Source organism: Ranitomeya variabilis, chromosome 3 (assembly GCF_051348905.1).
Source record: "Ranitomeya variabilis isolate aRanVar5 chromosome 3, aRanVar5.hap1, whole genome shotgun sequence".
Classification (NCBI taxonomy): domain Eukaryota; kingdom Metazoa; phylum Chordata; class Amphibia; order Anura; family Dendrobatidae; genus Ranitomeya; species Ranitomeya variabilis.
The window spans coordinates 574175038-574199296 of NC_135234.1; the positions used below are offsets into that span (position 1 = coordinate 574175038).

At 43.0% G+C, this 24259-nt stretch overlaps 1 protein-coding gene across 2 annotated transcripts in view; it reads left to right on the forward strand.

The window, feature by feature from the left end:
• The window catches only part of KLF12 (KLF transcription factor 12), a 315189-nt gene that overhangs the window by 151419 nt on the left and 139511 nt on the right, over positions 1-24259 (forward strand). For both annotated transcript variants that reach the window (XM_077297246.1, XM_077297245.1), the window contains exon 2: positions 13645-13727. In XM_077297246.1, the coding sequence (XP_077153361.1) occupies positions 13662-13727 (66 nt within the window). In that variant the 5' untranslated portion in view covers positions 13645-13661. The remainder of the gene's footprint in view (positions 1-13644; positions 13728-24259) is intronic.

The window sequence follows — 24259 nt, forward strand, 5'->3', positions numbered from 1 at the left end:
ATGGGGCTGGCGGTGCCTCCGGGCCTGGAGGAGATGCCGGAGAAGCCCCGACGCCCGATGCGTCGCCGCCGCCGCCCCACAGCACCCACAGCACGAAGATGCGCCGCCGCCCCACAGCACAGAGCACCCACGGCACGAAGAGGAGCTGCCGCTCCCAGCACAGAGACCCCCACGCTGCCGCAATGAGGTAATAGGGGGATATACTCCACTCACACTTTACTGTGAGACGCCCCCTGTCTTAGTCATCGGGACCACTCCCCCCCCCACCCACCATATGCACATTTTATCTGTACCCGGCGTATGAGACGACCCCCGACTTTTAAGAAGATTTTGAGGGGTTAAAAAGTCGTCTTATGCCGGAAAATACGGTACTGAACAAAAAAGTGTGAAACAACTGAAATTATGTCTTATAGTCTAGGTTCTTCAAAGTAGCCACCTTTTGCTTTGATGACTGCTTTGCACACTCTTGGCATTCTCTTGATGAGCTTCAAGAGGTAGTCACCGGGAATGGTCTTCCAACAATCTTGAAAGAGTTCCCAGAGCTGCTTCGCACTTGTTGACCCTTTTGCCTTCACTATGCGGTCCAGCTCACCCCAAACCATCTCGATTGGGTTCAGGTCTGGTGACTGTGGAGGCTAGGTCATCTGACGTAGCACCCCATCACTCTCCTTGATCAAATAACCCTTACACAGCCTGGAGGTGTGTTTCGGGTCATTGTCCTGTTGAAAAATAAATGATTGTCCAACTACACGCAAACCGGATGGAATAGCATGCCGCTGCAAGATGCTTTGGTAGCCATGCTGGTTCAGTATGCCTTCAATTTTGAATAAATCCCCAACAGTGTCACCAGCAAAGCACCCCCACACCATCACACCTCCACCTCCATGCTTCATGGTGGGAACCAGGCATTTAGAGTCCATCGGTTCACCTTTTCTGCGTCGCACAAAGACACGGTGGTTGGAACCAAATATCTCAAATTTTGACTCATCAGACCAAAGCACAGATTTCCACTGGTCTGATGTCCATTCCTTGTGTTCTTTAGCCCAAACAAGTCTCTTCTGCTTGTTGCCTGTCCTTAGCAGTGGTTTCCTAGCAGCTATTTTACCATGAAGACCTGCTGCACAAAGTCTCCTCTTAAGGGCTTGTTTCCACTTGGAGAAACACGTCCGTGTCTCGCAAGTGGAAACCAAGCTCTGGCGCCGGCACATTGGAGCGGAGCGTGCAGCTCCATGTGTTGCTGTGCGGCCACACGCTCCGCTCTGGAGTGCCGGCGCCAGAGCTTGGTTTCCATATGCGAGACACGGACGTGTTTCTCGCAAGTGGAAACAAGTCGTAACAGTTGTTGTAGAGATGTGTCTGCTGCTAGAACTCTGTGTGGCATTGACCTGGTCTCTAATCTGAGCCGCTGTTAACCTGCGATTTCTGAGGCTGCTACTGAGGATAAGTTTATCTGAGTCACCAGAGGTGACTCTTGGTCTTCCTTTCCTGGGGTTGTCCTCATGTGAGCCAGTTTCTTTGTAGCGCTTGATGGTTTTTGCACTGCACTTGGGGACACTTTCAAAGTTTTCCCAATTTTTCGGACTGACTGACCTTCATTTCTTAAAGTAATGATGGCCACTTCTTTTTCTTTACTTAGCTGCTTTTTTCTTCCCATAATACAAATTCTAACAGTCTATTCAGTAGGACTATCAGCTGTGTATCCACCAGACTTCTGCACAACACAACTGATGGTCCCAACAACATTTATAAGGCAAGAAATCTCACTTATTAAACCTGACAGGGCACACCTGCGAAGTGAAAACCATTCCCGGTGACTACCTCTTCAAGCTGATCAAGAGAATGCCAAGAGTGTGCAAAGCAGTCATCAAAGCAAAATGTGGCTACTTTGAAGAACCTAGAATATAAGACATATTTTCAGTTGTTTCACACTTTTTTGTGAAAACCATTCCCGGTGACTACCTCTTGAAACTCATCAGGAGAATGGAAGCCCCCCCCCTACTTTACGTAGGGAATATAGGGGGGGTCACATGGCCACACAGACTCTACAGTTCATTGGTCATTTCTGGTTACTAACCAAATTTGATGTTTTTAGTATTTATATTTGTTGTGCTATTGGGTAAATCCGGCTCCAATCAGCTGTTTTGGCGGTTTTATAACGACTGACAATTGGTTGTCAGTGCGTTGCCATGCTGTCGCCGGGATATTTATGGCCGTGTTATGGCAAGGTGCAGTCATTGTGAGGTACCATTTGAAGAAAAGAAGACCCCACCCTCCCGCCCTTAAATTTTGCTTTGTCGTGATGTTTATGTTGTGGGAAAATCGCCCAGTCTATGGGTGGATGGTTGATTGGTTTATGGAATATTTGGTGAAATTACATGATTTATTTATCTGGGAATGTTTTGTTAATTTTTTATGAGTAACCCAAAATAAACATCACGGCCTTATTTTTCCACTAAGAAAGCTTTGTCTTGTGTTTATTTCATGTATGAATGAGGCTTGTGTTGCCATGCCAAGAGTGTGCAAAGCAGTCATCAAAGCAAAAGGTGGCTACTTTGAAGAACCTATAATATAAGACATAATTTCAGTTGTTTCACACTTTTTTGTTAAGTATATAATTCCACATGTGTTAATTCATAGTTTTGATGCCTTCAGTGTGAATGTACAATTTTCATAGTCATGAAAACGCAGAAAAATCTTTAAATGAGAAGGGGTGTCCAAACTTTTGGTCTGTACTGTGTGTATATGTATAAATATATAGAAATAAATATAGATAAATATAGATATAGAAATTGTAATTGAAATCTACTGTATGTTTGAAAATACTATTAGTGAAAATGGAAAAAGTTCCATTCTGATAGAAAAAAAATTAACTGTTACTAATGGGGGTTGTTCCATAAACGTTATAGTGTATATCACATATTTACTAGGTGGTATCATCACTGGGGGTCTGACTGCTGGATAACATGATAACAGATCATTAGTGAGAATGTGTGACCATTTACTGTCTATGGGAGTGGTGGTCACTGATGCTTACTAATATTCTATTGACACAGGAGACTTTAGGCCCCTAGTTCTCAAGATCAGTTGGGGTCTCAGTAGCTGGACTCCCAACATTAATTCTTTTAATCTGTGAATAGTTGATAAATGTTTTAATGGGATAACAATTTATAAGTCCTACAACAGGAAGCAAGCCATAAAAGGAGCATACATGACATGCGTATGTCTTCAGCCCCATGAACATATGTCCAGTGCTGCATCCCGATTGCATCTGGCGTTTAAACTGATAGATGAACTTATGCCATTAATTGCAATAGTATGGTTCCCTCTTGTGTGACAGTTGTCGCACCAGACAAGTGCAGGTGGCGGTCCAGTGGCCAGATCACAAGGTTTCATGTAACATTCCGATCTGACATCAAACCAGCGCTTGGGAGTAATATGGTGGGGGGAAGCCTGGTGACAACTGATGCGTTTTTGGACAGGTGATGCAGCCTAACAAAGCAGGAACACTGCAGGATTAGTACATTCTGAATGACAAATTGATGCCGGTTTCTTCTGTACTTGGATGAGGTTGTAGTTATGATTTATGTTACTAAGGCTACTTTCACACTAGCGTTAACTGCATTACGTCTCAAAACGTCTTTTTTCAGAAAAAAACGCATCCAGCAAAAGTTTTTGCTGGATGCGTTTTTTCCCCATAGACTTGTATTGGCGACGTATTGCGACGGATTGGCATACGTCGTGTCCGTTTTACGACGGATGCGTCGAAATTTGGCCACACGTCGTCGGCAAAAAACGTTGCTTGTAACGTTTTTTGTCTCCGCCTAAAAAACGTGTCGCGACGCATCCTGTGGCATACGTCGTTGGCTACAATGGAAGCCTATGAGCGACGGATGCGTCGGGACACGTCGTACGATGCAATGCAGCGCTGCAATACGTTTTTTTGCACTGAGCATGCTCAGAAGCTGGATTTTGTTGCCAATTGGCCAGACACCCCCAAATCTATATAAACCTGGCCTGGGCCTTCAACCCCACATATGCCAGCAAGACCCAGAGAGAAGACTGCCAGCCACAAGACCCCAGCCAGCCACGTATTTAAGTGCCACGTATATAAGTGCCACGTATATAAGTGCCACGTATATAAGTGCCACGTACTATAAATACTAGAACTACGTGGTTATACGTGGCACTTATATACATGGCACTTATATACGTGGCACTTATATACGTGGCACTGAAATACGTGGCACTTATATACGTGGCACTGAAATACGTGGCACTGAAATACGTGGCACTGAAATACGTGGCACTGAAATACGTGGCACTTATATACGTGACACTTAAATACGTGACACTTAAATACGTGGCACTGAAATACGTGGCACTGAAATACGTGGCACTATGACTGTCAGAAAATGTTCATTAAACGGTTAGGGGTGAGGTTAGGGGTAGGGTTAGGGTTTGGATCCCTTTATCATCATCCGTAGTTCATTAATCGGATGTATCCAGAGTCGCCTCCGTCTCCGTTGCTGCAGAAGCATCCTCCGTTTTTCCGCTGCCGCCTCCTTCTCCCGCACTATGATATCCAGGCGATTCGTCTCAAAGATAATGTCGGTAACCAAACTAGCAATGCTCACAAGAACACCTTCCATCGCTGCCACAAAACTAAAACCCTCAAAGATGGGCTGTAAAAACAGTAACTATATAGTTTTCCATATTTTCCAGTAGCCAATCAAATTTGGGAGCCTCCCTTTTAAAAACGGATCAGTCGTAAAAACGGATGCAACGGCTGGTAAAAACGGATGCAACGTATGCAACGCATCCAGTATTTTCGACGGAAACGTTTAACGGATTTGCGACGGATCCGTCGAAATGCTGTATGCGTTGCATACGTTTTTCACTTTTTTGACGCATCCGTTTTTTCGGCAAAAAAACGGATTTGCGACGTAATGCAGTTAACGCTAGTGTGAAAGTAGCCTAAGTCAAGCAGACATTTAAGAATCCTTTTCTAACTCGAGTATTGATGTAACACCATCTAGTCAGACATTTTTCAAGTAAACACTGTAAATCCTACTTTACGCATAATGGAAAAATCCCCATTGTGTTAGCATTGCAGTATTGTCTTGCAGTGGAAGTTTCCATTGTCCCCGGCAGATATTCCAAACCCACCTCTGGTGCATTCTCCATGGAAAGCTGGAAAGGTGCCCTTTAAAGAGGACCTTTCATTGAATTTTTTTTTTTTTGTTGAACCCCTTCCCGACCGATGCGGTGACTAAGTGCACGATGATTGCATGATTGTCCCTACTGTTTGTCACAGCAGGGAACATGGTGCCTTCATCCCAAGGAGTGGCGATACCACACCGCAACTATGGTCGCTGTGATTGACTGTTCAATTCTGAACAGCCAATCACAGTGTTTCTCAGTGTTTCACTGAAACACTGATGTCCAGCTTACGATTGGTGCTGTAAGATCCCCGATCATAGGCTGGAGACTAGCAACGCCGGCATCATTACGACCAGCTGTGATTGGTGTGATCGATGATGACATCGCACAGACTTTGTGTGACCTGGCAGTGACCGCCCTGAATCATCCATGCCTCCTACAGCTGTCGAGCGCTAATCACTCCGGTTCTTGGGGTTTCTTTTGTTGTGTGAAAAGAGAATCAAAAAATTTACATTAGGGAAAGTAAAATATACTGTAGTAATCATCTACTACAGGTTTTTTTTTACAAATGAGTTAGTGTCAGCGTTAAAAAAAAATCATCTGTGTGTTTCTACAGTCTGTCCTACAGTCATTGAGCACTGATCGCTGATGCACATCAGTTAATGGCCTCCGGTTGTTGCTTTTTTTTTTAGTTTAAATTTGTTTAAAAACAATTTAGATTAGTACCAGTAAAATATACTGTAGTAAACGTCATATTTTTTACTGAATTTAGTTAGGGTTAGTGTCAGTTTCAGAAGCAAATCACATCAGTATGTGTGCTTCCCACAGCCATCAAACACTGATCGCTGACGCATATCAGTAAACTACCTCCGGTTGTTGCTTTTTTTTTTGTGAAAATAAAAAATTTTGGGTAAAAGATCATTTTTGTGGAAAAAAAATCTGATTTTTTATTTCCATGACTCTGTTATAAAGTTCTGTGAGGCACCTTCAAAGTGCTCACCACACATCTACATAACTTCTCTGGGGGGTCTAGTTTCCAAAATGGGGTCACTTTTGGGGGGTTTCCACTGTTTAAGCACATCAGGGGCTCTACAAATGTGACATGGCTTAATGATTTCAGCAAATTTTGCATTCAAAAATTTAAATTGCGCCCATTTCCTTCCGAGCCCTGCCGTGCTCCCAAACAGTAGTTTTCCCCCACATATGAGGTATCGGTGTGCTCAAGAGAATATGCACAACACATTTTGGGGTCCATTTTTTCCAGTAGTTTTTGTGAAATTTAAAAAATTGGGTCTAAAGTAACATTTCTGTGAAATGGTTAAATGTTAATTTTTTCATTTTTTCCTTCCACATTGCTTCAGTTGCTGTGAAGCACCTGAATGGATAATAAACTTCTTGAATGTGGTTTTGAGAACCTTGAGGGGTGCAGTTTTTAGAATGGTACCCTTTTTTATTTTCTGTCTTATAGACCTCTCAAAGTCACTTAAAATGTGATGTGGTCCCTAAAAAAAAAATGGTTTTGTAAATTTTGTTGTAAAAATGAGATCGCCGGTCAACTTTTAACCATTATAACTTAATTAGAAAAAAATTTGTTTCAAAATTTGTGCTGATTTAAAGTAGATAAGTGGATAATGTGTATTATCTATTTTGTGTGCCATAACTATCTGATTTAAGGGCATAAGAATTCAAAGTTTGAAAATTGTGAAATTCTCCTAGAATCCCCTTCCCGACCCATGACGCCTATGTGGCGTCATGGAATGATCGCATCCCTGCAGATCGGGTGAAAGGGTTAATTCCTATTTTACCCGATCTGCAGGGAGAGGGGGAGTTGTACTTCAGCCTAGGGGGGGTGGCTTTGCCCCCACGTGGCTACGATCGCTCTGATTGGCTGTTGAAAGTGCAACAGCCAATCAGAGCAATTTGCAATATTTCACCTATGAAAATGGTGAAATATTGCAATCCAGCCATGGCCGATGCTGCAATAACATCTGCCATGGCTGGAAATCATGTTCTGGCCCCCCCCACCGCCCCCGATCTCCTCCCCAGTCCTCCGTTCTGTCCGGTACCCCCCTCCGTCCCCCTGTTCGCTCCCCCGTGCTCCTGTCCGCTCCCCCGTGCTCCTGTCCGCTCCCCCCGTCCTCCGATCCCCCCCCCTGTGCTCCGATCCACCCCCCCACCATCCCCTCATACTTACCGATCCTCCCGAAGTCGGTCCGTCTTCTCCCTGGGTGCCGCCATCTTCCAAGATGGCGGGCGCATGCTCAGTGCGCCCAAAGAATCTGCCGGCTGGCAGATTCGTTACAAGTACATTTTGATCGCTGTGGTAGGTTCTACCACAGTGATCAAAATAAAAAAACAATAAATAAACCCCCCCTTTATCACCCCCATAGGTAGGGACAATAATAAAATAAAGAAAATATTTTTTTTTTCTTTTTCCACTAGGGTTAGGGTTAGAACTAGGGTTAGAACTAGGGGTAGGGTTAGGGGTAGGGTTAGGGTTACGGGTAGGGTTAGGGTTAGGGGTAGGGTTATGGCATGTGCACACAGAGCGGATCGGCCGCGGATCCGCAGCGGATCGGCCGCGGATCCGCAGCGGATCGGCAGCGGATCCGCAGCGGATCGGCAGCTGATCGGCAGCTGATCGGCAGCGGATCGGCCGCGGATCGGCCGCGGATCGGCCGCGGATCGGCCGCGGATCGGCCGCGGATCCGCAGCGGATCTGCAGCGGATTCGCAGCGGATTGGCCGCGGATCCGCAGCGGATTGGCCGCTGCGAATTCGAAGCAGTTTTCCATCAGGTTTACAGTACCATGTACACCTAAGGAAAACCAAATCCGCTGTGCCCATGGTGCGGAAAATTCCGTGCAGAAACGCTGCATTGTATTTTCCGCAGCATGTCAATTCTTTGTGCGGATTCCGCAGCGTTTTACACCTGTTCCTCAATAGGAATCCGCAGGTGAAATCCGCACAAAAAAACACTGGAAATCTGCTGTAAATCCGCAGGCAAAACGCAGTGCCTTTTACCTGCAGATTTTTCAAAAATCGTGCGGAAAAATCTCACACGAATCCGCAACGTGGGCACATAGCCTTAGAGTTAGGGTTGGAATTAGGGCTAGGGTTTGAAATAGGGTTAAGATTAGGCTTGTGGTTAGGGTTACGGATAGGGTTAGGGGTGTGTTGGGGTTACAGTTGTGGTTAGGGTTGGGATTAGGGTTACGGTTGGGATTAGGGTTAGGATTAGGGTTGGAATTAGGGTTACGGTTGTGTTGCGGTTAGGGTTGTGGTTAGGGGTGTGTTGGGGTTAGGGTTGTGATTAGGGTTATGGCTACAGTTGGGATTAGGATTAGGGGTGTGTTGGGGTTAGTGTTGGAGTTAGAATTGAGGGGTTTCCACTGTTTAGGCACATCAGGGGTCTCCAAACGCAACATGGCGCCACCATTGATTCCAGCCAATCTTGCGTTCAAAAAGTCAAATGGTGCTCCCGCCCTTCCAAGCCCTGACGTGCGCCCAAACAGTGGTTTACCACCACATTTGGGGTACCAGCGTACTCAGGACAAACTGGGCAACAACTGTTGGGGTCCAATTTCTCCTGTTACCCTTGCAAAAATAAAAAATTACTTGCTAAAACATAATTTTTGAGGAAAGAACAATTATTTTTTATTTTCACGGCTCTTCGTTATAAACTTCTGTGAAGCACTTGGGGGTTGAAAGTGCTTACCACACAGCTAGATAAGTTCCTTCGGGGGTCTAGTTTCCAAAATGGGGTCACTTGTGGGGTGTTTCTACTGTTTAGGCACATCAGGGGCTCTGCAAATGCAATGTGACGCCCGCAGACCATTCCATCAAAGTCTGCATTTCAAATGTCACTACTTCCCTTCCGAGCCCTGACGTGTGCCCAAACAGTGGTTTACCCCCACATATGGGGTATCAGCGTACTCACAACAAACTGGGCAACAAATATTGGGGTCCAAATTCTCCTGTTACCCTTGTGAAAATAAAAAATTGCTTGCTAAAACATCTTTTTTGAGGAAAGAAAAATGATTTTTTATTTTCACGGTTCTGCGTTGTAAACTTCTGTGAAGCACTTGGGGGTTGAACGTGCTCACCACACATCTAGATAAGTTCCTTGGGGGGTCTAGTTTCCAAAATGGGGTCACTTGTGGGGGGTTTCTACTGTTTAGGCATATCAGGGGCTCTGCAAACGTAACATGATGCCCGCAGACCATTCCATCAAAGTCTGCATTCCAAAACGTCACTACTTCCCTTCCGAGCCCCGGCATGTGCCCAAACAGTGGTTTACCCCCACATATGGGGTATCAGCGTACTCAGGAGAAACTGGACAACAACTTTTGGGGTCCAATTTCTCCTGTTACTCTTGCAAAAATAAAAAAATTCTGGGCTAAAAAAATATTTTTGAGGAAAGGAAACACATTTATTATTTTCACGGCTCTGCGTTATAAACTTCTGTGAAGCACTTGGGGGTTCAAAGTGCTCACCACACATCTAGATAAGTTCCCTTGGGGGTCTAGTTTCCAAAATGGAGTCACTTGTGGGGAGTTCCTACTGTTTAGGCACATCAGGGGCTCTGCAAACGCAACCTGACGCCCGCAGAGCATTCCATCAAAGTCTGCATTTCAAAACGTCACTACTTCCCTTCCGAACCCCGACGTGTGCCAAAACAGTGGTTTACCCCCACATATGGGGTATCAGCGTACTCAGGAGAAACTCGACAACAACTTTTGGGGTCCAATTTCTCCTGTTACCCTTGGGAAAATAAAAAATTGTGGGCTAAAAAATCATTTTTGAGAAAAGAAAAATTATTTTTTATTTTCATGGCTCTGCGTTATAAACTTCTGTGAAGCACCTGGGGGTTATAAGTGCTCACTATGCATCTAGATAAGTTCCTTGGGGGGTCTAGTTTCCAAAATGGGGTCACTTGTAGGGGAGCTCCAATGTTTAGGCACACAGGGGCTCTCCAAACGCGACATGGTGTCCGCTAACGATTGGAGCTAATTTTCCATTCAAAAAGTCAAATGGCACGCCTCCCCTTCCGAGCCTTGCCGTGCACCCAAACAGTGGTTTACCCCCACATATGAGGTATCGGCATACTCAGGAGAAATTGCCCAACAAATTTTAGGATCCATTTTATCCTGTTGCCCATGTGAAAATGAAAAAATTGAGGCTAAAAGAAATTTTGTGTGAAAAAAAAGTACTTTTTCATTTTTGCGGATCAATTTGTGAAGCACCTGGGGGTTTAAAGTGCTCACTATGCCTCTAGATGAGTTCCTTGGGGGCTCTAGTTTCAAAAATGGGGTCACTTGTGGAGGAGCTCCAATGTTTAAGCACACAGGGGCTTTCCAAACGCGACATGGTGTCCGCTAACGATGGAGATAATTTTTCATTCAAAAAGTCAAATGGCGCTCCTTCCCTTCTGAGCCTTACCATGTGCCCAAACAGTGGTTTACCCCCACATGTGAGGTATTGGTGTACTCAGGAGAAATTGCCCAACAAAATTTAGGATCCATTTTATCCTGTTGCCCATGTGAAAATGAAAAAATTGAGGCTAAAATAATTTTTTTGTGAAAAAAGAGTACTTTTTCATTTTTACGGATCAATTTGTGAAGCACCTGGGGGTTTAAAGTGCTCACTATGCTTCTAGATAAGTTCCTTGGGGGGTCTAGTTTCCAAAATGTGGTCACTTGTGGGGGAGCTCCAATGTTTAGGCACACGGGGGCTCTCCAAATGCGACATGGTGTCCGCTAAAGATTGGAGCCAATTTTTCATTCAAAAAGTCAAATGGCGCTCCTTCCCTTCCGAGCCCTGCCGTGCGCCCAAACAGTGGTTTACCCCCACATATGAGGTATCAGCGTACTCAGGACAAATTGGACAACAACGTTCGTGGTCCAGTTTCTCCTTTTACCCTTGGGAAAATAAAAAATTGTTGCTAAAAGATCATTTTTGTGACTAAAAAGTTAAATGTTCATTTTTTACTTCCATGTTGCTTCTGCTGCTGTGAAACACCTGAAGGGTTAATAAACTTCTTGAATGTGGTTTTGAGCACCTTGAGGGGTGCAGTTTTTAGAATGGTGTCACTTTTGGGTATTTTCAGCCATATAGAACCCTCAAACTGACTTCAAATGTGAGGTGGTCCCTAAAAAAAATGGTTTTGTAAATTTTGTTGTAAAAATGAGAAATCACTGGTCAAATTTTAACCCTTATAACTTCCTAGCAAAAAAAAAATTTGTTTCCAAAATTGTGCTGATGTAAAGTAGATATGTGGGAAATGTTATTTATTAACTATTTTGTGTCACATAACTCTCTGGTTTAACAGAATAAAAATTCAAAATGTGAAAATTGCGAAATTTTCAAAATTTTTGCCAAATTTCCGTTTTTTTCACAAATAAACTCAGAAATTATCGACCTAAATTTACCACTAACATGAAGCCCACTATGTCACGAAAAAACAATCTCAGAATCGCTAGGATCCGTTGAAGCGTTCCTGAGTTATTACCTCATAAAGGGACACTGGTCAGAATTGCAAAAAACGGCAAGGTCATGAAGGGGTTAAAGTAGATAAGTGGATAATGTGTATTATCTATTTTGTGTGCCATAACTATCTGATTTAAGGGCATAAGAATTCAAAGTTTGAAAATTGTGAAATTCTCCTAGAATCATAGAGTGTTAGAGTTGGAAGGACTTCAAGGGTCATTGTGTCCAACCCCCTTCTCAATTCAGGACTCACTAAACCATCTCAGACAGACGTCTGTCCAGCCTCTGTTTGAAGACTTCCATTGAAGGAGAACTCATCATCTCTCCTGGCAGCTGTTCCACTCATTGATCACCCTCACTTTCAAAATGTATTTTTGTAGTATCTAATCCGTGTCTTCTCCCTTTCAGTTTCATCCCATTGCTTCTCTGTTTCCATCTGCAAATGAGAATAATGATGATCCCTCTACACTGACATCCCTTCAGATATTTGTAGACAGCTATTAAGTCTCCTCTTAGCCTTCTTTTTTGCAAGCTAAACTTTCCCAGATCCTTTATTCGTTCCTTATAGGACATGCTTTGCAGTCTGTAGGTTTAAACTGATTACCCCCTCTAATTGGTGCTAATCCACTGATTCTGAAACAGATTTTATTTTTCTCTTGTGCCCCTCCATTTCAAAGTTATAACTCTATTCCTGATAAAAAGGTGCAATTTTTCCAAATTTTTCCTTCAACCAACTAATGGTTATGGCATTTGCTTTTCTCCTCTGTTACTAGCTAGTCAAAACACAGTCATGCCATTGTCCCCACAGAGTTCTGTGGAATACCTTCAGTTGGTTGAAGGAATACTCTGTACCTTGATTTACCAGACAGCATAACTTTGGAACAGAAGTACACAGAAGAAAAAGAAAAAAACATTCCAGAATCAGTGAAGCAGCTCCTATTTGAAGAGGTACTCAGTATTAATTACAAAGTCCAATGAAAGGTCCTTTTTAACTCACATTGACCTCTGTAAGAAATTGCATCGATTCAAATGCATTATAATCTGAATATAATTTTTTTGTGTTTACAACTATCCCATTCATGTCATAGACCGCACAGTGGATCAGTGGTTAGGAGAGTTCATATGTTGTCCTTGTGTATGTGTTGGTTTCCTCTAGGTACTCCAGTTTCCTCCCACTCACCAAAGTCATACTGATATAAGGAATTGTGAGCTTCAGGGATCCTGCAAAGTGCTCTGGAATTTATTGAAGCTATAAAATAAGGATAGTAAAGTGTGTGTGTGTGTGTCTGGATAGATAATGTTGTTAGGCTCTACACATGTGAATTAGGTTGGTTTCTGATAATTAACCTCTTTGATGTAGTTGTCAGTAGTGACCACAGCATCTTAAGTTAATAGAGGAGGGGGACGCTATCTTCCCCAGTTTGTATAAGTACCTGACTATTAGACTATTTGGTGACCTACATTGCTCTTCCAAAAATACAACAATAATTTTTTTAAATAAATCACTGTAAAGAGATACAGATTTCATAATTTCATATTGTCACAATTATAATGTAGCAAACCTAGTTTTCCTGGACTTTTTTATCTTACCTGCTTAACCATTTACGTAAGAGATGCTTACAAAATTGTTGAACTGATGGATGCGAAGAGAACTGGTTAGACATGCAGTTGTGCAACACGTAAGCAGTTTATACACAGGTTACTCTGCCAAACATAAGTCATAAGAGTGGGATATATGTGGCAATTGATACTTTTCATTTATCTAAGCATACACTTGGGGCATAGTTCATAAATTTGGTTTTAATAAAGCCTAACCTTCTGCTTTACAAGACTCTCATGACCGTTTATTTCTAATTATTACCATCCCACAGAGTAATTTATTATAAAAGTGGCTCTCTTTTCCGGTTTCTTTTATATTTTATTGATGTTTTCAATATCGGACACATAAAAAGCTCTTTTGTTCACAAATTCTTTTTTTTTTTCTCTTTTACAACAGATATAGTTGAGCAAAGAATGTTAATGCTGGACGGGATGCCGGCAGCAAGAGTCAAAACCGAACTATTGGAATCTGAGCAAGTGGTAAGAAGACTTTTTACTACATGAGCTACCTTGTTTACATCTGTTTAGTAACCGAAAAAAAAATTCTGTTTCTTGAAGAGATCAATTAGTTGCCAATGTATGTTTATTAATGTTTATAAGTCTGGGGTAAGACCAAATTCATGTGGTTTTTTTTCTTCTCATTCTGGATCTCATTTTTCATCTGCTTATGGTCCTTTTTTTGTCAATTTTTTTCATCCATTTTTCTTATTTGTGAAAAAACTGATAGAGGTTTCCAAGCTTTTGCCAGCATTAGTCTGTGAAAAATCACGCACATCGGTGAAACACTGATGGCATCCATCCATTTTTTGCAGACACCATACCTTGAATGTCCATGTTTAGATTGAAAATAAGACCAACCTCAGACATGCTATCCGTCTGCAAAAAAATTTAAGGGGCAACTGGGTAACATCCATTGGTGGAGGGTATGCCAACAAGCCCTATGACCAAGATATTTAGATGCAGACTGAGCACAGTATATGAAGTCTTTTTTTTTTCTCAAAGGAAGGAAACTTTAGCTATAGCTTTAGAGTATTGTAGCATTATTTAATTTGAATTATTATTATTTATTATTATAGCGCCATTAATTCCATGGCTCTTTACATGTGAAAAGTGGTATACATAATAAAAATCAAGTACAATAATCATAAACTATACAAGTCACTGACTGATACAGGAGGAGAGAGAACCCTGCCCGTGATGGCTCACAGGCTACAAGGGATAGGTGAGGATACAGTAGGTGAGGGTAGAGCTGGTCGTGCAGCGGTACGGTGGAACGATGGTTACTGTAGGTTGTAGGCTTGTCGGAAGAAGTAGGTCTTCAGGTTCCTATTGAAGGTTTCCACGGTAGGCAAGAGTCTGATATGTTGGGGTAGAGAGCTACAGAGTAGGGGGGGGGGGGCGTGCGGGAGAAATCTTGTATGTGATTGTAGGAAGAGGAGATAAGAGGGGAGTAGAGAAGGATATCTTGTGAGGATCGGTGGTTGCGTCCAGGTAAGTACCGGCCAGGAGACTGTCACAGATATATGGAGGAGACAGGTTGTGGATGGTTTTGTATACCATGGTTAATGTTTTGAACTGGAGTCTCTGGGCAATGGGGAGCCAGTGAAGGGATTGACATATAGGAGAAGCCAAGGAATAGAGGGAGACAGGTGGATTAGTCGGGCAGCAGAGTTGAGGATAGATTGGAGGTGTGCAACAGTGTTAGAAGGGAGACCACAGATCAGGAGGTTGAAGTAGTCGAGCCGGGAGCTGATGAGAATATTCAACTAATGTTTTTGCAGATTCTTGATTAAGAAATATAATATATAAGAGTGAGCAGCCATTTACTTTAATGGATAGGTGTGTTGGGGTCGGGTTGAGTGAGATGGGGGAAAGATGATGAATTTTGTTTTGTCCATGTTAAGTTTAAGAAATTGAGCAGAGAAGAAAGATGAAATGGTAGACAGACATTGTGGCATTCTGGTTAACAAGGAGGTGATGTCGGGTCCAGAGAGGTAGATCTGTGTGTCATAAGCATAGAGATAATACTGAAAGCCATGGGACTCTGTGAGTTGTCCCAAGCCAAAGGTGTAGATGGAGAAGAGTGAGGGTCCTAGAACTGAAACTTGGGGGCCACCAACAGATAGGGGGAGAGAAGAGGAGGTGGTGTGTGAGTGGGAGATACTGAATGTCCGGTCCGTTAGATATGAAGAGATCTAAAATAGAGCCAAGTCTGTGATGCCAAGAGATGAGAGAATCTGTAGTAAGAGGGAATGGTCGACTTTGTCAAAAGCAGATGACCGGTCAAGGTGGAGGAGGACAGTAGTGTGGCTTGGATTTGGCAGTTAGTTGGTCATTGGGTACTTTAGTCAGGGCAGTTTCAGTGGAATGATGCAGTCAGAAGCCAGACTGTAAGTGGTCAATGAGGGAGCAGGAAGAGAGGTGGGAGGTCAGTTCAAGATGGACATGTTACAGTAGTTTTGAGGCATAGGGGAGAAGTGGTATGATGCGATAGATAGACTCAGAAGATGTGTCAAGGGAGTTCTTTTTGTGGATGGGTGTGACTGAGACATGTTTGAAGCATGAGGGGGAAACACCTGTTGTTAGTGATAGGTTGAAGAGATGGGTTAGGGTGGGGATGAAGACCGGTGAGGTTTGTGATGAGGTGGGATGAGATTGGGTCGACTGCAAAAGATGAGAGATGTGATCTTGGGAGTAGAGAGAAAATTTGATCTTCTGTAATGGAGAAGCTGGTTTTAGATGAGGAGGGCTGAGTAGTTATTAGTGGGGACTGTAGGCCAAAGCTTTCTCTGATGTTATCGATCTTCTGCTTGAAGAATGAGGCTATGTCTTCATCTGAGATGACAGGAGAGTGAGGAGGTTGCTGGGGAAGGAGGAGTGAATTGAAAGTGTTGAATAGCTGTTTAGGGTTGTAAGACAGGAAGGATATGAGAGAGGAGAGGTAGGTTTGTTTTTCTCCAGTGAGTGTGGACTTAAAAGTAGTGAGGGACTGTTTTTGAATGTGATGAAGTGCTCGTTTGAATGGCATCTTTTCCATTTCTGCTCAGCAAACCTATACTCCCGCCTCAGTTCTTTAGTAAGCCTGGTGTGCCAGGGTTGCCTGTTGATTGTGAGAGCTTTTCATATGTATGAGGGGGTGATCGGTTTGAGAGCTTCAGCTGTTGTGGTGTTATATAAAGTGATAGCAGCATCTGCAACGAGTAAGCAACCTAGGTGTGCAGGAGGGAGAAGGGACTCAGAAAGTGAGTGTAAATAAAGATGTTTGAGATTTCTGCGAGGGGGTGCAAGATTGTGAAGTGGGGATTTTACATCAGGAGAGGAAAGGGAAGAGAATGTGAGTAGGTTGTGGTCAGACAGAGGGAGATGTGCGTTGGACAGGTTAGATAGGGAAGAGAGTTGTGGGTGAAGATGAGGTCCAGTGAGTGGTTGTCTTTGTGAGTAGCTGCAGAGGACCATTGAGGAAGGCCGAATGAGGAAGTGAGAGATGGAAGCTTAGAGACAGCAGCTTAGCATGTGTAAATGGGGATGTTGATGTCACCCAGTGAAAGTGGGAATGTCAGTGGAAAGGAAATGAAGTAGCCAGGTGGTGAAGTGGTCAAAAAAGGTAGTGGCTGGCCCTGGGGGTGGTAAATAACAGCCAGTTTGTGGTTGAAGGGGGGTAGATGCGCACAGAGTGCACCTCAAAAGAGGGAAGAGTAACCGAGGCTGGTAGTGAAATTGGGGTAAATTATTACATTGTTTCACAATAAATGCTCTTGTGAACGTTCATAGACATTTAAAATAATGGCACCTGTCTGCAATTTGGCTGAGGGCTTGTGCACACAATCTTATTTTCGATCTGAGTGCTATCGGACCGAAAATATGGACCAATGCTATTCAATGGGGCAGTGCAGATGTAGGATTATTTTTACTGACTGAATCTACATGTGAAAAAAATTGCAGCATGTATGATTTTCCTTCGTAAATCGGGTGAGACTCAGATATTCAAGTCTGTGGGTATGAGAAAACAATTGGATGCCACACGGAGCCACAGTATTCCATTTTTATGGATACATTGCAATCATGTAACATAGGAAACTGTAAATGGTCTTGTAAATGATTAATAGCTGCTGAGTAAATAAATGGATAGCATATGGATGACAAGTGAGAAAAAAATTGTCCCACTTTTCTGCATGCAACTCTGAATGATTTTTAATATGCTCGTGTAACCCTAGCCTACGGCCATGTTCTTACGTTCGTTCAGTATTTGGTCAGTATTTTACATCCGTATTTGTATGTCAAAACCGGGAGTGAGTGAAAAATGCAGAAGTGGTGACGTGTTTCTATTATACTTTTCCTCTAATTGTTCATCTCATGATTTTGACTTACTTATAGTGATGAAAAATACTGACCAAATACCGAACACAGCCTAAAGAGAAGTTATCAAAAGAAAATGATCTATTGCTTTAAAACGATAACAACCAAATGCCATAGATGGTGATTTGCCCTGAGATTTAACCCTGCACCACTGGAAATGTACTGACTAAAACTGGCAGTAGAAGGTGTGGTCCATGGCTGTCAAACACTGCCTAAGGAGCAGACAAGACCCGTTCTTTACCGACTCTATGATTTGTTGGCTGCAAAACGCTCAGCGGGTGCTATGCAGCAATCAGAAACATCTGTAGGATCTGACTGTCTCTTGATTGCCGTGTCTCTGCCAGTACAGTAGAGCTGCTGGGTCCTAGCAGACCCAGATCATCTCTGCCAATGATACCTGGCACATCAGGTGGCTATATTCCTCTGTAATTAGGGCTCCTATTGATGCCCCAGTTATGGAGGAAAAAAAGAACAATAAAAGGAAAAAATGTTCTCCAAAAATATTTTATAATCACATGCAGGACAAATTATGTAAAAAAATCTAAAAATGTATAAAACATCTGCAAAAAAATAATAAATAACAAAAATAAAAGTCCTCCATAAAAAATATATACAAAAATACTAAAAGAAAATAGTTTTTTTTTTTAATGTTTATTTAAAAAAATTATATTCCATATTTTGGTATCTACAGGTCCTTCTCAAAAAATTAGCATATAGTGTTAAATTTCATTATTTACCATAATGTAATGATTACAATTAAACTTTCATATATTATAGATTCATTATCCACCAACTGAAATTTGTCAGGTCTTTTATTGTTTTAATACTGATGATTTTGGCATACAACTCCTGATAACCCCAAAAACCTGTCTCAATAAATTAGCATATTTCAACCGTCCAATCAAATAAAAGTGTTTTTTAATACCAAACAAAAAAACCATCAAATAATAATGTTCAGTAATGCACTCAATACTTGGTCGGGAATCCTTTGGCAGAAATGCGGCGTGGCATGGAGGCAATCAGCCTGTGACACTGCTGAGATGTTATGGAGGCCCAGGATGCTTCAATAGCGGCCTTAAGCTCATCCAGAGTGTTGGGTCTTGCGTCTCTCAACTTTCTCTTCACAATATCCCACAGATTCTCTATGGGGTTCAGGTCAGGAGAGTTGGCAGGCCAATTGAGCACAGTAATACCATGGTCAGTAAACCATTTACCAGTGGTTTTGGCACTGTGAGCAGGTGCCAGGTCGTGCTGAAAAATGAAATCTTCATCTCCATAAAGCATTTCAGCCGATGGAAGCATGAAGTGCTCCAAAATCTCCTGATAGCTAGCTGCATTGACCCTGCCCTTGATGAAACACAGTGGACCAACACCAGCAGCTGACATGGCACCCCACACCATCACTGACTGTGGGTACTCGACACTGGACTTCAGGCATTTTGGCATTTCCTTCTCCCCAGTCTTCCTCCAGACTCTGGCACCTTGATTTCCGAATGACATGCAAAATTTGCTTTCATCAGAAAAAAGTACATGGGACCACTTAGCAACAGTCCTGTGCTGCTTCTCTGTAGCCCAGGTCAGGCGCTTCTGCCGCTGTTTATGGTTCAAAAGTGGCTTTACCTGGGGAATGCGGCACCTGTAGCCCATTTCCTGCACACGCCTGTGCACGGTGGCTCTGGATGTTTCCACACCAGACTCAGTCCACTGCTTCCTCAGGTTCCCCAAGGTCTGGAATCGGTCCTTCTCCACAATCTTCCTCAGGGTCCGGTCACCTCTTCTCGTTGTACAGCGTTTTCTGCCACATTGTTTCCTTCCAACAGACTTACCATTGAGGTGCCTTGATACAGCACTCTGGGAACAGCCTATTTGTTGAGAAATTTCTTTCTGGGTCTTACCCTCTTGCTTGAGGGTGTCAATGATGGCCTTCTTGACATCTGTCAGGTCGCTAGTCTTACCCATGATGGGGGTTTTGAGTAATGAACCAGGCAGGGAGTTTTTAAAAGCCTCAGGTATCTTTTGCATGTGTTTAGAGTTAATTAGTTGATTCAGAAGATTAGGGTAATAGGTCGTTTAGAGAACCTTTTCTTGATATGCTAATTTATTGAGACAGATTTTTTGGGTTATCAGGAGTTGTATGCCAAAATCATCAGTATTAAAACAATAAAAGACCTGACAAATTTCAGTTGGTGGATAATGAATCTATAATATATGAAAGTTTAATTGTAATCATTACATTATGGTAAATAATGAAATTTAACACTATATGCTAATTTTTTGAGAAGGACCTGTATATGACCATAATCACCTGGAGACTCAATTTCACTGGTTATTTGGTGTGAAATGTGTACAGTTAAAAAAAATGTGAAGAAATAAAATAAAGCAAAAAGAACTCTATGTTAGGCTATGTGCACACGTCAGGATTTGTTGCAGAAATTTCCTGAACAAAACCGGACATTTTCTGCAAGAAATCCGCATGCGTTTTTTTCGCGTTTTTTGCTTGTTTTTTTTTTTTGCGGATTTGTTGCGTTTTTTTTCGGAGCTTCCCAATGCAATAATATAGTGGGAAATCTGCAAAAAATCCGCAAAATTAATGAACATGCTGCGTTTTCTACCGTGATGCGTTTTTTTCCGCGAACATATGCACAAAAATTGTGAAATGCATTATAAATTATGGCATGCATATTTATGCTTTTTTAAAGCGTTTTTATCATGTTTTTATAGCGAAAAATCCTGAACGTGTGCACACAGCCTCATGAGTAAATTATAAAATTTATATGTACCTGAAACAGCGATAAAAATTTATAAAAATCATTTAATTTGTCCCATATTAAACAAAGCCTCATACTGCCATGTCAATGGAAAAAAAAGCAAAACTAAAAAGTATTATGAGTGCTGCAAAGAGGAAAGATGAAGCACAATAAAGCCTATCAGGCATGGTCAATAAGGGGTTTAATCAGGTTGCATTAAGTTTTTTGTCACTTTTCTTTTCTTATTACAATCTGTATCAAAATGTAAAAATATAAATCTTAGTATTTTCACACTGACCACTGTGACATTTTTAGTCTCTAACTTCCTGTTGTTTCAGGAAACAACATATGGATATTAGCCACAATTAATAGACACCGACCCTATCTTTTGTGTTGAAGCATCTAATGAGCAGTGATTGTGAAGGGAGGGAGTACAAAGTCAACTGTGACATCGCCAATTGGGAATGCTAGATTCTGTGTAAGGCTACTTTCACACTTCCGTCTTCTTCCCTCCGTCGCAATCCGTCGTTATGGCAAAAAAACGGATCCTGCAAATGTGCCCGCAGGATCCGTTTTTTGCCATTGACTTTAACAACGGATTGCAACGGAAGGACACATGTCGCATCCGTCGTGCAACGGATAAGTCGTGTTTTTGCGGTCCGTCGTCACAAAAAAAGTTCAATGTAAGTGTTTTTGTGCGACAGGTCCGCCATTTCCAACAGCGCATGCGCGGCCGGAACTCCGCCCCCTCCTCCCCGCTCCTCACACTGGGCAGTGGATGCGTTGTAAAACTGCATCCGCTGCCAACGTTGGGCTAAATTTAGCACAACGTCCGTCAGTACGTCGGGCCAACGGTTTGCTACGGCCTCGTACCGACAGAACAGTGAAAGAAGCCTTATCGGCTCTGTAGAGAGGGTTTACCTGTCATTGTTATCCCGGCTCTGATGATAAGCAGCCTGCTGAAAACTCTTGTGGCCAGTGTGAAATTTGGACTAGTGTGAAAACTGCAAGTTTTACTAATAAAATAATAAATAAATCAGCTAATAAAGTTATACATAAACCTTATTTAAACAATAATCATTTTCTGATTATATTTTCCCTTTAGAGCAAATGGTGAATATTATAGAAGCCTTGTATTCTACAGCTAAATTATTTCACTATAACCACAAAAATGTTATCAAATAAGGTTGAAGTAGATTTAATCAAAATTTTTGTGGTTTGTTTGAAACAAGAAAAAATTCTGGCTTTTTTTTAAAGAAACGGCTCAACTTTTGTTGGCAGACACAATTTTGTTGTAAAGGACTTAGCTACAATACCTTACGCCGTCTAACCAGAGTATCACTATTTGTGGGGAATAAAACATACCAGCAGCGTAGCTACCGGGAGGGGGGCAGAGGGGCCCCAGGTCTGGTGCTTAGAGGGGGCCCACCCAGAGCTACGTCGCCGATACAGTTACATTCTGCAGCAGAGCAGGGAGAATCAATCTCCCTCTGCCGCTATGGGCCCCTGAGCAGGCGGGGGGGGCCTGGTGGCAACAGTAGCCCCCGCCCATCATCGCAAGGTCCGCTGTATCGGCATTTAGCAGATACAGCTGACCGCATCGATGAGGGAAGGAGCTCTACGCTCCTTCTACCATAATCCCTCTGTCAGCGTCTGACATCACCAACGTCCAAAACTGACAGCGGGCGCGATGACGTTACTACCCGGCACTTGCTGTTAGGAGATGAGCAGAAGCTCGGAGCACCGTGGGAACAAGGAGGAAGAGAGGTGAGTATTGTTTTTTTATGGAGGCTGCCTTATACTACAAGGTCTGCCTATGGGGATGCTGCCTTATACTACGGAGTCTGCCTATGGGGTGCTGCCTTATACCACATGGTCTGCGTATGGAGGTGCTGTCTTATACTACAGGGTTTACCTATGAGCATGCTGCCTATGGGGTGCTATCTTATACTACATGGTCTGCCTATGGGGGTGCTGCCTTATACTGCAGTGTCTGCCTATGGGGGTGCTGCCTTATACTGCAGGGTCTGCCTTATACTACAGGGTCTGCCTATGGGGTGCTATCTTATACTACATGGTCTGCCTATGGGGGTGCTGCCTTATACTGCAGTGTCTGCCTATGGGGGTGCTGCCTTATACTGCAGGGTCTGCCTTATACTACAGGGTCTGCCTGTGGGGGAGCTGCCTTATACTACAGGGTCTGCCTATGGGGGTTCTGCCTTATACTACATGGTCTGCCTATGGGGGTGCTGCCTTATACTGCAGGGTATGCCTATGGAGGTGCTGCCTTATACTGCAGGGTCTGCCTATGGGGGTGCTGCCTTATACTACAGGGTCTGCCTATGGGGGTGCTGCCTTATACCACAGGGTCTGCCTATGGGGCACTGCCTTGTGCTGTTGTTATCTGTCTATGGGTGCTGCCTTGTGCTATAGAGTCTGCCTATGGGGGTGCATTATACAATATAGAGTAGGCCTATGCGGAGTGCATTATACTATGTTTAGGATGATCTCGTGCATTACACTATATGGAGGCTATCTAGGGGGCTATCATACAGTTTTGAGATTACAGTGAGGGGCCATCGTACAGTGTGGGGATTACAGTGAAGGGGCCATCATACAGTGTGGGGATTACAGTGAAGGGGCCATCATACAGTCTTGGAGCCATCAAACTGTTTGGGGACTACTGTGTAGGTGGTACTATACAGTGAGGGGTCATCATACTGTGTATAGGGGAGCTGTACAGGGGGAGACTCGGGAAATTATTAAATGTAAAGTGGGTATTTATTGTTATAGGGGAACTCGGGTTACTGTGACTGTCAAAGGGGCACACAGGGCAATATTACTTTCTAGGGGGAAAAATATGGGCACTGTTTTATAGGGCACTTTCACCCAGCATTACTATATTATAGAGGGTTGTTTTAGAATTTAGAAGTCACAGAGAACCACACAGCAGGTGCAGTAACAGGGAAACATACGGCAGCAGCGGCTCAGCATTGGGATATCAGCAGGATGAGGAGTTTGTGCAGGTTGGGAATAGATGGTGATGGCTGAAAATATGAGGCGCGAAACGTGTCTTTGTTGTTTTCTCTGCAGCCAAGTCGTGGCTGGAAGAAGTTGTCATGTCGGTCTGGGCCAGATGGTAAAGACGTGAAAAGTGAACGATTCCATCAGAAAGAACATCAGTGGTAGGTCACCATCTATAACTGTGCAGTGATCTCTTATATGTTCTGCAGGACTGGTATTTACCACTGACCATATGGCGGTAACATCTATGTTGGTCTTTATATAGAGATTATATTTAGGAACAGCGCGGTTATCTGCTGAGGTTCTCCTCCGCTATTAGGGTGCGTCACCGAGTTGTAATCAAGGTTACCTGGTTAGGGGCCCACTCAGAAGTTTCACCCCCCGAACCAAAACCCTAGCTACTCCTCTGAAACATACCCTATTTTCTGCTCTAAACAACCCCCAAACAACCAACAATGTGAAGACGTAGGAACCGATTCATTAAGATTTGTGTTGCGCACACCAGTCTTAATGAAGGGCTTCTCTGAATACGCCACTTAATGAATTTGGCGCAACTTCTCATTTGCGTACGCCTCCTTGTGACTCGCAAGAAATGTTACTTGAGTCCCTGACTTGCAATATTTCTGGAATATAAAATGCCAGCACTTTTGATGAATTAGACAGGCAGGTGTTACCATGCTTTACCCTGCCCCCTCCCCAGCTCTGACAACAGTGGCGTGAAAACCAACATTTTTCTGGAACTCTGGAAAACCACAACATTTTACACGAGTGTTCTGGAAAAAATACTTTAAGTCTTTAATAAGTCCCCCTCCTTCTCATAGACTAAATGCCGTTTATTATAATAAACAAAAGTGTCCTATTTAATTTACGGTAATATATAAATTT